General features: G+C 37.2%; 1 protein-coding gene across 1 annotated transcript in view; it reads right to left on the reverse strand.

Moving 5' to 3' along the window:
• Positions 1-13,501, reverse strand: part of LOC127437137 (PDZ domain-containing RING finger protein 4-like) — a 92,429-nt gene that overhangs the window by 22,252 nt on the left and 56,676 nt on the right. Inside the window, exon 2 of the mRNA XM_051691846.1 lies at positions 459-712. Within this exon, the coding sequence (XP_051547806.1) occupies positions 459-712 (254 nt within the window). The remainder of the gene's footprint in view (positions 1-458; positions 713-13,501) is intronic.

Genomic DNA, 13,501 nt, shown 5'->3' on the forward strand with positions numbered 1-13,501 from the left:
TTATCTAAAGCTGAGGATAACTTATACTGCCGAGCACCATGCTTTTATCTACAAGGGCAAAGGAATTCAAAAGTCTAATCAGCAAAAAACACGGCTCTTGAGCAGGTGATAAATGTGATTCTATGAATTATCAAAAGACCATTTTTAAGCCTTAATTGTCTCCTCACACCCTCCCTGAGCTCACATGCTTTCAATTATCTTCCCAGCATCAAGCGCAGTATGTCTTACAGTTTCTGTCTCCAGGGAAGAAACCCACATACTCCTGCAAAATTTTATCTTGCTCCAGCTTTGGTTCTCTTTTGAGAGGAACTCCAGAATGGGAAAAAGAGAATTAGCTAATATAAATGAGTAAACAAGTGCTTTAGGTTACCACAGTCTTCGAGGAAACTTCATGATGCTTTCAAGTGTGCAAGAACTTTCTTCTTCTATGGTTAGAAGTTGGATTCAGTTGTTCTTACCTGTCTGATAAGAGGAATGGGCAGATATCGGGCACAGGTGGCGTTGTAGGGCGGAGTTTAGCCAATGCCATGATGTGCTCAAATGTGATTTCCGTCTGTGTGCACACATCCACCACCTGTGCGTCTCCTGATGACCCCTGACCCCGGGCGAGAGGTGTCCGTCTGAGCACCTGCACCACGATCGGGTCTTTAGCACTGCGGAACGCTTCAACCGCTTCTTCATGACTCGCTCGTGACAGATCCCGTCCGTTCACCTGAACACCACAGAGAAACTAACTTTAACACACGGGTTTATGAACTGGAGTCTGTGGACAATTTCAGAGAAAAAAAAGTGTGGAAAAACAAAAGAGTTAACATTTAATTAATTTAACAGTTTTACCATTTATTTCTGCTTTCTAAAGAATGGTCAGAAATCAAGACATGGGTCTTGATTATTTTGTTCTATTGACACCCATAGTTATAATTAAGGATGAAAACAAATGTGCATTTAGTTTTGCGAAAAATATTTATCTCCTATAATCTTTCTAAAACATTAACTAAACATTAGATCTCTTTTTACCAAAACACTCATTATAAATGAAATTATTACAGATCATAGTTTGGATGCACTCTGTTTGACTGAAACCTGGCTTAAACCGGATGAATATATTAGTTTAAATGAATCTACTCCCCAGGTTATTGTTATAAACATGAGCCTCGTCTGAAGGGTCGAGGAGGAGGTGTTGCTACAATTTACAGTTTTTGGTGTTACTCAGAGGACAGGATATAAGTTTAAGTCTTTTGAACTAATATTGCTTAATGTGACACCATCAGATATAAATAAAAAATCTCTGTCATATTTTGCCCTTGCTACAGTATATAGATCACCTGGGCCGTATTCTGATTTCCTTGGTGAATTTGCACATTTTCTATCAGATCTTGTAGTTACTGTAGATAGAGCTTTAATTGTTGGTGACTTCAACATTCACACTGATAATGAAAATGACACATTGGGATTAGCATTTATCAATATTCTCAACTCTCTTGGAGTCAGACAAAATGTGACAGGACCAACTCATCGCCATAATCATACGCTAGATTACATTCTGTCATATGGAGTTGATGGTGATACTATAGAAATTCTGCCGCAGAGCGATGACATCTCGGATCATTACCTCGTCTCTTGTTTGCTGCGATCAGCTAATGTCACTCAATCTACACCATGCTATTGTTCTGGTAGAACTATTCTTTCAACCACTAAAGATAGCTTCACTAATAATCTTCCAGATTTATCTCATATACTCAGTAAGCCTAAAAGTCTAGAAGAACTTGATGTAATAACAGAAAATATAAATATAGTCTTCTCTAGCACTCTTGATAGTGTTGCCCCCCTTCGATTAAAGAAAATTAAAGAAAAAAGCCCCGCGCCATGGTACAATGATCACACTCATGCTCTCAAGAGAGCAGCTTGGAAAATGGAGCACAAGTGGAAGAACACAAAATTAGAGGTATTTCGCGGTGCATGGAAGGATAGTGTCTGTAGCTACAGGCTGTAGCTGCCAGGTCAGTATATTTTAGCAAACTCATAAAAAATAACCACAACAATCCTAGGTGTTTATTCAGTACTGTGGCTAAATTGGTTAAAAAATTGAAGAGCTAACAAAACTTATCGAAACATCAAAAGCCACAACATGTATGTTAAATCCAATACCAACTAAGCTCTTAAAAGAGGTATTCCCTGTAATCTCAGAACATTTTCTTAATATTATTAACTCCTCGCTATCCTTAGGACATGTCCCAAGAAACTTTAAAATGGCAGTTATCAAACCCCTTATTAAGAAGCCACAGCTTGATCCTGGGGAATTGGCTAATTACAGACCGATTTCAAATCTCCCGTTTATGTCGAAAATACTAGAAAAGGTAGTGTCCTCCCAACTATGTTCATTTCTACAGGGAAATTGTATATATGAAGAATTTCAGTCAGGATTTAGGCCCCATCACAGTACAGAGACTGCACTTATCAGAGTTACAAATGACTTGCTCTTATCATCTGATCGCAGCTGCATTTCACTTCTAGTGCTTTTAGATCTTAGTGCTGCCTTCGACACGATAGATCACGACATTCTCTTGAATAGGCTGGAGAATTATATTGGCATTAGTGGACTTGCATTAGCATGGTTTAGGTCCGATTTATCAGACCGCTAACACTTTGTCTATGTAAATGAGGAATTGTCAAATCAAACAAAAGTTAAGTATGGAGTGCCACAGAGATCAGTTTTAGGGCCTCTGATCCCAACCCATTTTATATTTTTTCTAAACCCAACGAAAATTCATAATTCTTCAAATTAGCAGAGCGTATCAATGAAATCAAAGATTGGATTGCCAGAAATTTCCTTCTACACAATTCTGACAAAACAGAGGTAATATTTATTGGACCAAAAACCTCTAAAAATAAGCTGCTAAAATATAATTTGACTCTTGATGGATGTACTGTTACATCGTCTTCAACAGCGAAGAACAGCGAAGAAGTGTTATATTTGATACCAATCTGTCCTTTAAAAATCAAATTTCCAATGTTTGTAGAACGGCATTCTTCCACCTCAGAAATATTGCTAAATTACGACACATGCTCTCTGTTGCTGATGCCGAAAAACTAATTCATGCATTCATGACCTCAAGACTAGATTATTGTAATGCATTACTGGGAGGATGTCCAGCAAGTTCAATAAATAAACTTCAATTGGTTCAAAATGCAGCTGCCAGAGTGCTGACGAGAACCAAGAAATATGATCATATTAGCCCCATTTTATCTTCGTTATATTGGCTACCTGTTAAATTTCATATTCATTTTAAAATTCTGTTAATTACATACAAAACTTTGAATGGTCTATCTCCACAGTACTTAAGTGACCTTCTGACACACTATATTCCATCACGTTCATTACAATCACAAAATTCTGGCCAGTTAATAGTTCCTAGAATATCAAAATCCACAAAAGGAGGTAGATCATTTTCATATTTGGCTCCTAAACTATGGAATAGTCTCCCTAACACTGTTTGGGATGCAGACACACTCACTCAGTTTAAGTCGAGACTAAAGACTCATCTATTTATTCAGGCATACACCTAATTTATCCATCAACTCACAATTAGTTAGGTCTGCCGGAACCAGAAACATTGATCATGATTTATAACTCTGCAACAAATTGAATGACATCTATACTAATATTATTCTATTTGTTTCCCTGTCTCAACCTCGGGATTCATATCCCGAGGTTACCAGAATACCGGGATTCATATCCCGTGGTTAACCAGCTCTGTTCCTGCTTGGTGTCGGACTCCACTGCTACGTGTCTCTGAGTGATGACGACTAAATGCAGCCGGTGCTAGCCAGACATCACTTCAGTCTATTACGATGGACTTCAGAGGATGCACTGATGCCAACTCCAACCAATAAGACATGGGATACTTCATATGTCACTGCCTGAACCTTGGACTTATGATAGACCTCACCGAAATGACCTGCCGGTTGAACTGTGATGCACCTCATTGATCTCTGCCTGCATCACCTCGGTCTAATGATGGACTACACTCTTATAATGGAATACATAGACTATCATTTAAATGCCAACAAAAGCCTTCATCAGCCAACTAACAAAGGACAATGCATCAATGTGAACTTCTGCAGTTAATCCAGATGAACTTCAAAGACATTAGTCATTAATCTTACAGTTCATAAAAATCTTTGTTTAAACACTAACCCTTAACACTTACTTAGTTTACTAATTTTAAATCATGACTTGCACTATTCATAAGTAATATTGTCATTATATTCATGATGTTAGTCAGAGGGGAACTGGCCCCCACAGTGAGTCTGGTTTCTCTCAAGGTTATTTTTCTCCATTAATCAACATCTTATGGAGTTTTGTGTTCCTTGACACAGTCACCTTCAGCTTGCTCACTGGGGGTCTAAATACAATTATTATTTAATTATTTATTTTTATGCATAATTTACAATCATATTAATCAAACTACACAATGATGACTCTAAGACTTTACAGATATTGCAGTTTAATTTTCTGTTAATGCATGATTTCCTGTAAAGCTGCTTTGAAATGATGTGTGTTGTGAAAAGTGCAATACAAATAAAAATGACTTGACTTTCTAGGGAGTTATTGTGAGGAAATATTCTCTATATAAAGCTGCTTTGGCATTTATTTTGAAAATCACTCTGCAAATAAAATTCAGTTTAATTGAAATTTTTTCTCTTGCTAACAGTAATTTCTTATATTGGATCTCAACATAAAAAAGTTTTTAAAAAAAAGCTTTTTCATTCATCATTTGTTTTGGCTTTTGTACGACAACATAAAAGCTAATTACTTAATTTTGCAAACAACGTGTTCTGATGTTAACTTACTATCTTTCTAGGGCTGCACAATTAATTGAAAAAATAATCAAGATTACTATTACAGCTTTCGCAGTTATATAATTGTGAAAAGTGTCAATTACTGCATTCCATTTACAGTAGGTGTACTCCCATTTCACCAGAATTTTCTATTTACAAACATAGTTTTTGGGCAGTTTTGTGCATGAATGCAAAGGCAAATCAGCGGTGTTTAAATTAGTCTAAATGCATATCAGTTATTCTCATTATCTAAATTATACTGTGCATAATTTATAAAAAATGTGAATAACACTTTGTTTTTCATGCAGTTAAAAAAATAATGCAATTCAGGAACACAGTTCTTGGCTTGTTTTGATACATAGCCTACATAAAGAATATGGCATGCAGCTGCCCCAAACAAAATAAGTATTTTAATGTAAATTCTATTAATGTAAATTAATAATCGCAATTACAATATCGAAGGAAATAATCGGCAATTATGATTTTTGTCATAAATGTGCAGTCCTATATCTTTCACAAACAGAATAAATGGGTCTTTATGGATGAAAATGTACAGTATAGCTGTCTTTTTTTTTTACACAAGAGAGTTTCTCGCCATACTGCCATTAAACAGTTTGAAAACACCTTTGTTTTAACACATTGAATTCAATGCAAACTACACAGAAACAGATCAAGCTAAAAGGGATAGTTCACCCAAAAATGTAAATTTTGTCATCCTTCACTCCCCCTTATGTTGTTCCAAACCCATATGACTTTCCTTCTTCCTCGAAAAACACAAAAGGATTTATTTTGAGGAGTATTAAAATGACCAAGGCCTGTCAAAATGCTCCAAAAAGAACCAAAACACCATCTAATAAACTTAAATATCATAACTGTAGTCTAAATCTGGGGTTTTCAAACTGGAGTCACAAAACAAAAAGTGTACAAATGTTGATTTCATTCTGAAATCATAAGAGTAATCATGATGATTTTATTGTCTTGACATCCATAGTAAGAAATACCGAAATTTTCATATAATTTATTAAGAAAAAACTATTTGTATCTTATGTCTAAGAAATAAGAAATGTAATCTCTTTTGTAAGAAATAAGGGTTGTAATTGACTATTCTCTGTAAAGCGACTTTGAAACAATATTTACTGTGTTATTGTAAAGTTTTACAAATGTATTTATATAGCACTTTTCACAATAAATATAAATATTTAAAATAAAATATTTTTTATTAATTATCTATATTTTTATTGAGTTGAATGGAAAACGTTTCTCTTGGGGTTTATACATCTTTATAAATAACATTCCTCCAGCATACGAAAGATACACTGTCTTAATTACAGGCAGTATTACAACTCAGATTTACAATTTACAATTACAACTTAATTAGAAGTAAATATTTTCCAAATTATATTTTAGTAATTTATTTTGGCTTTGGTACAGTGACAATATAAAAGACAATTATTTAATTTTGCACACAAGGATTCTTTATAATATGATGTTTACTACTTTTCTCACACATGGGGTCCCTTACAAAGGTATCATCAAATTTGGGGGTACTTGGCATTAATAGATTTGAAAATTTCTGGTCTAAATGACAAAGACCTAAGCGGTCGAAACGTTGTACTTATTGACAAAGACCTAAGCGGTCGAAACGTTGTACTTATTGACAAAGGCCTAAGCGGTGGAAACTTTGTACTTATGACAAAGACCTAAGCGGTCGAAACGTTGTACTTATGACAAAGACCTAAGCGGTCAAAACATTGTACTTATGACAAAGACCTAAGTGGTCGAAATGTTGTACTTATGACAAAGACCTAAGTGGTCGAAATGTTGTACTTATTGACAAAGACCTAAGCGGTCAAAACGTTGTACATATTGACAAAGACCTAAGCGGTTGAAACGTTGTACTTATTGACAAAGACCTAAGCGGTCGAAATGTTGAACTTATGTCAAAGACCTAAGTGGTCGAAATGTTGTACTTATGACAAAGACCTAAGTGGTCGAAATGTTGTACTTATTGACAAAGACCTAAGCGGTCAAAACGTTGTACATATTGACAAAGACCTAAGCGGTTGAAACGTTGTACTTATTGACAAAGACCTAAGCGGTCGAAATGTTGAACTTATGTCAAAGACCTAAGTGGTCGAAATGTTGTACTTATGTCAAAGACCTAAGCGGTCGAAATGTTGTACTATGTCAAAGACTTAAGCGGTCGAAACGTTGTACTTATTGTCAAAGACCTATGTGGTCGAAATGTTGTACTTATGTCAAAGACCTAAGCGGTCGAAACGTTGTACTTATTGTCAAAGACCTAAGCGGTCGAAATGTTGAACTTATGTCAAAGACCTAAGCGGTCGAAATGTTGTACTATGTCAAAGACTTAAGCGGTCGAAACGTTGTACTTATTGTCAAAGACCTAAGTGGTCGAAATGTTGTACTTATGTCAAAGACCTAAGCGGTCGAAATGCTGTACTATGTCAAAGACTTAAGCGGTCGAAACGTTGTACTTATTGTCAAAGACCTATGTGGTCGAAATTTTGTACTTATGTCAAAGACCTAAGCGGTTGAAACGTTGTACTTATTGACAAAGACCTAAGCGGTCGAAATGCTGAACTTATGTCAAAGACCTAAGTGGTCGAAATGTTGTACTTATGACAAAGACCTAAGCGGTCAAAACATTGTACTTATGACAAAGACCTAAGTGGTCGAAATGTTGTACTTATGACAAAGACCTAAGTGGTCGAAATGTTGTACTTATTGACAAAGACCATAAGCGGTCAAAACGTTGTACATATTGACAAAGACCTAAGCGGTCAAAATGTTGTACTTATGTCAAAGACCTAAGCGGTTGAAACGTTGTACTTATTGACAAAGACCTAAGCGGTCGAAATGTTGAACTTATGTCAAAGACCTAAGTGGTCGAAATGTTGTACTTATGTCAAAGACCTAAGCGGTCGAAATGTTGTACTATGTCAAAGACTTAAGCGGTCGAAACGTTGTACTTATTGTCAAAGACCTATGTGGTCGAAATGTTGTACTTATGTCAAAGACCTAAGCGGTCAAAACGTTGTACTTATTGACAAAGACCTAAGCGGTCGAAATGTTGTACATATTGACAAAGACCTAAGCGGTCAAAATGTTGTACTTATGTCAAAAACCTAAGCGGTTGAAACGTTGTACTTATTGACAAAGACCTAAGCGGTCGAAATGTTGAACTTATGTCAAAGACCTAAGTGGTCGAAATGTTGTACTTATGTCAAAGACCTAAGCGGTCGAAATGTTGTACTATGTCAAAGACTTAAGCGGTCGAAACGTTGTACTTATTGTCAAAGACCTATGTGGTCGAAATGTTGAACTTATGTCAAAGACCTAAGTGGTCGAAATGTTGTACTTATTGACAAAGACCTAAGCGGTCGAAATGTTGTACTATGTCAAAGACTTAAGCGGTCGAAACGTTGTACTTATTGTCAAAGACCTATGTGGTCGAAATGTTGTACTTATGTCAAAGACCTAAGCGGTCAAAACGTTGTACTTATTGACAAAGACCTAAGCGGTCGAAACGTTGTAATAATTGACAAAGACCTAAGTGGTCGAAACGTTGTACTTATTGACAAAGACCTAAGGGGTCGAAACGTTGTACTTATTGACAAAGACCAAATCGGTCGAAACGTTGTACTTATCACAAAGACCTAAGTGGTCGAAATGTTGTACTTATTGACAAAGACCTAAGCGGTCAAAACGTTGTACATATTGACAAAGACCTAAGCGGTCAAAACGTTGTACTTATTGACAAAGACCTAAGCGGTCGAAATGTTGAACTTATGTCAAAGACCTAAGTGGTCGAAATGTTGTACTTATGTCAAAGACCTAAGTGGTCGAAATGTTGTACTTATGTCAAAGACCTAAGCGGTCGAAATGTTGTACTATGTCAAAGACTTAAGCGGTCGAAACGTTGTACTTATTGTCAAAGACCTATGTGGTCGAAATGTTGTACTTATGTCAAAGACCTAAGCGGTCGAAACGTTGTACTTATTGACAAAGACCTAAGCGGTCAAAACGTTGTACTTATTGACAAAGACCTAAGCGGTCGAAACGTTGTACTTATGTCAAAGACCTAAGCGGTCGAAACGTTGTACTTATTGACAAAGACCTAAGTGGTCGAAACGTTGTACTTATTGACAAAGACCTAAGGGGTCGAAACGTTGTACTTATTGACAAAGACCAAATCGGTCGAAACGTTGTACTTATGACAAAGACCTAAGTGGTCGAAATGTTGTACTTATTGACAAAGACCTAAGCGGTCAAAACGTTGTACATATTGACAAAGACCTAAGCGGTCAAAACGTTGTACATATTGACAAAGACCTAAGCGGTCAAAATGTTGTACTTATGTCAAAGACCTAAGCGGTTGAAACGTTGTACTTATTGACAAAGACCTAAGCGGTCGAAATGTTGAACTTATGTCAAAGACCTAAGTGGTCGAAATGTTGTACTTATGTCAAAGACCTAAGCGGTCGAAATGTTGTACTATGTCAAAGACTTAAGTGGTCGAAATGTTGTACTTATGTCAAAGACCTAAGCGGTCGAAATGTTGTACTATGTCAAAGACCTAAACGGTCGAAACGTTGTACTTATGTCAAAGACCTAAGCGGTCGAAACGTTGTACTTATTGACAAAGACCTAAGTGGTCGAAACGTTGTACTTATTGACAAAGACCTAAGGGGTCGAAACGTTGTACTTATTGACAAAGACCTAAGCGGTCGAAACATTGTACTTATTGTCAAAGACCTAAGTGGTCGAAATGTTGTACTTATGTCAAAGACCTAAGCGGTCGAAACATTGTACTATGTCAAAGACTTAAGCGGTCGAAACGTTGTACTTATTGTCAAAGACCTAAGTGGTCGAAATGTTGTACTTATGTCAAAGACCTAAACGGTCGAAACGTTGTACTTATGTCAAAGACCTAAGCGGTCGAAACGTTGTACTTATTGACAAAGACCTAAGTGGTCGAAACGTTGTACTTATTGACAAAGACCTAAGGGGTCGAAACGTTGTACTTATTGACAAAGACCTAAGCGGTCGAAACGTTGTACTTATTGTCAAAGACCTAAGTGGTCGAAATGTTGTACTTATGTCAAAGACCTAAGCGGTCGAAACATTGTACTTACTGACAAAGACCTAAGCGGTCGAAATGTTGTACTTATTGACAAAGACCTAAGCGGTCGAAACGTTGTACTTATTGACAAAGACCTAAGTGGTCGAAACGTTGTACTTATTGACAAAGACCTAAGGGGTCGAAACGTTGTACTTATTGACAAAGACCAAATCGGTCGAAACGTTGTACTTATCACAAAGACCTAAGTGGTCGAAATGTTGTACTTATTGACAAAGACCTAAGCGGTCAAAACGTTGTACATATTGACAAAGACCTAAGCGGTCAAAACGTTGTACTTATTGACAAAGACCTAAGCGGTCGAAATGTTGAACTTATGTCAAAGACCTAAGTGGTCGAAATGTTGTACTTATGTCAAAGACCTAAGCGGTCGAAATGTTGTACTATGTCAAAGACTTAAGCGGTCGAAACGTTGTACTTATTGTCAAAGACCTATGTGGTCGAAATGTTGAACTTATGTCAAAGACCTAAGTGGTCGAAATGTTGTACTTATGTCAAAGACCTAAGCGGTCGAAATGTTGTACTATGTCAAAGACTTAAGCGGTCGAAACGTTGTACTTATTGTCAAAGACCTATGTGGTCGAAATGTTGTACTTATGTCAAAGACCTAAGCGGTCGAAACGTTGTACTTATTGACAAAGACCTAAGCGGTCAAAACGTTGTACTTATTGACAAAGACCTAAGCGGTCGAAACGTTGTACTTATGTCAAAGACCTAAGCGGTCGAAACGTTGTACTTATTGACAAAGACCTAAGTGGTCGAAACGTTGTACTTATTGACAAAGACCTAAGGGGTCGAAACGTTGTACTTATTGACAAAGACCAAATCGGTCGAAACGTTGTACTTATGACAAAGACCTAAGTGGTCGAAATGTTGTACTTATTGACAAAGACCTAAGCGGTCAAAACGTTGTACATATTGACAAAGACCTAAGCGGTCAAAACGTTGTACATATTGACAAAGACCTAAGCGGTCAAAATGTTGTACTTATGTCAAAGACCTAAGCGGTTGAAACGTTGTACTTATTGACAAAGACCTAAGCGGTCGAAATGTTGAACTTATGTCAAAGACCTAAGTGGTCGAAATGTTGTACTTATGTCAAAGACCTAAGCGGTCGAAATGTTGTACTATGTCAAAGACTTAAGTGGTCGAAATGTTGTACTTATGTCAAAGACCTAAGCGGTCGAAATGTTGTACTATGTCAAAGACCTAAACGGTCGAAACGTTGTACTTATGTCAAAGACCTAAGCGGTCGAAACGTTGTACTTATTGACAAAGACCTAAGTGGTCGAAACGTTGTACTTATTGACAAAGACCTAAGGGGTCGAAACGTTGTACTTATTGACAAAGACCAAATCGGTCGAAACGTTGTACTTATGACAAAGACCTAAGTGGTCGAAATGTTGTACTTATTGACAAAGACCTAAGCGGTCAAAACGTTGTACATATTGACAAAGACCTAAGCGGTCAAAACGTTGTACATATTGACAAAGACCTAAGCGGTCAAAATGTTGTACTTATGTCAAAGACCTAAGCGGTTGAAACGTTGTACTTATTGACAAAGACCTAAGCGGTCGAAATGTTGAACTTATGTCAAAGACCTAAGCGGTCGAAATGTTGTACTATGTCAAAGACTTAAGTGGTCGAAATGTTGTACTTATGTCAAAGACCTAAGCGGTCGAAATGTTGTACTATGTCAAAGACCTAAACGGTCGAAACGTTGTACTTATGTCAAAGACCTAAGCGGTCGAAACGTTGTACTTATTGACAAAGACCTAAGTGGTCGAAACGTTGTACTTATTGACAAAGACCTAAGGGGTCGAAACGTTGTACTTATTGACAAAGACCTAAGCGGTCGAAACATTGTACTTATTGTCAAAGACCTAAGTGGTCGAAATGTTGTACTTATGTCAAAGACCTAAGCGGTCGAAACATTGTACTATGTCAAAGACTTAAGCGGTCGAAACGTTGTACTTATTGTCAAAGACCTAAGTGGTCGAAATGTTGTACTTATGTCAAAGACCTAAACGGTCGAAACGTTGTACTTATGTCAAAGACCTAAGCGGTCGAAACGTTGTACTTATTGACAAAGACCTAAGTGGTCGAAACGTTGTACTTATTGACAAAGACCTAAGGGGTCGAAACGTTGTACTTATTGACAAAGACCTAAGCGGTCGAAACGTTGTACTTATTGTCAAAGACCTAAGTGGTCGAAATGTTGTACTTATGTCAAAGACCTAAGCGGTCGAAATGTTGTACTTATTGACAAAGACCTAAGCGGTCGAAACGTTGTACTTATTGACAAAGACCTAAGCGGTCGAAACATTGTACTTATTGTCAAAGACTTAAGTGGTCGAAATGTTGTACTTATGTCAAAGACCTAAGCGGTCGAAATGTTGTACTATGTCAAAGACCTAAACGGTCGAAACGTTGTACTTATGTCAAAGACCTAAGCGGTCGAAACGTTGTACTTATTGACAAAGACCTAAGTGGTCGAAACGTTGTACTTATTGACAAAGACCTAAGGGGTCGAAACGTTGTACTTATTGACAAAGACCTAAGCGGTCGAAACATTGTACTTATTGTCAAAGACCTAAGTGGTCGAAATGTTGTACTTATGTCAAAGACCTAAGCGGTCGAAACATTGTACTATGTCAAAGACTTAAGCGGTCGAAACGTTGTACTTATTGTCAAAGACCTAAGTGGTCGAAATGTTGTACTTATGTCAAAGACCTAAACGGTCGAAACGTTGTACTTATGTCAAAGACCTAAGCGGTCGAAACGTTGTACTTATTGACAAAGACCTAAGTGGTCGAAACGTTGTACTTATTGACAAAGACCTAAGGGGTCGAAACGTTGTACTTATTGACAAAGACCTAAGCGGTCGAAACGTTGTACTTATTGTCAAAGACCTAAGTGGTCGAAATGTTGTACTTATGTCAAAGACCTAAGCGGTCGAAATGTTGTACTTATTGACAAAGACCTAAGCGGTCGAAACGTTGTACTTATTGACAAAGACCTAAGCGGTCGAAACATTGTACTTATTGTCAAAGACCTAAGTGGTCGAAATGTTGTACTTATTGTCAAAGACCTAAGCGGTCGAAATGTTGTACTTATTGTCAAAGACCTAAATCGGTCGAAACGTTGTACTTATCATCAAAGACCTAAGCGGTCGAAACGTTGTACTTATTGACAAAGACCTAAGTGGTCGAAACGTTGTACTTATTGACAAAGACCTAAGGGGTCGAAACGTTGTACTTATTGACAAAGACCTAAGCGGTCGAAACATTGTACTTATTGTCAAAGACCTAAGTGGTCGAAATGTTGTACTTATGTCAAAGACCTAAGCGGTCGAAACATTGTACTATGTCAAAGACTTAAGCGGTCGAAACGTTGTACTTATTGTCAAAGACCTAAGTGGTCGAAATGTTGTACTTATGTCAAAGACCTAAACGGTCGAAACGTTGTACTTATTGACAAAGACCTAAGGGGTCG

The sequence above is a fragment of the Myxocyprinus asiaticus genome, chromosome 48 (genome assembly GCF_019703515.2).
Source record: "Myxocyprinus asiaticus isolate MX2 ecotype Aquarium Trade chromosome 48, UBuf_Myxa_2, whole genome shotgun sequence".
In the NCBI taxonomy this organism is placed as follows: Eukaryota; Metazoa; Chordata; class Actinopteri; order Cypriniformes; family Catostomidae; genus Myxocyprinus; species Myxocyprinus asiaticus.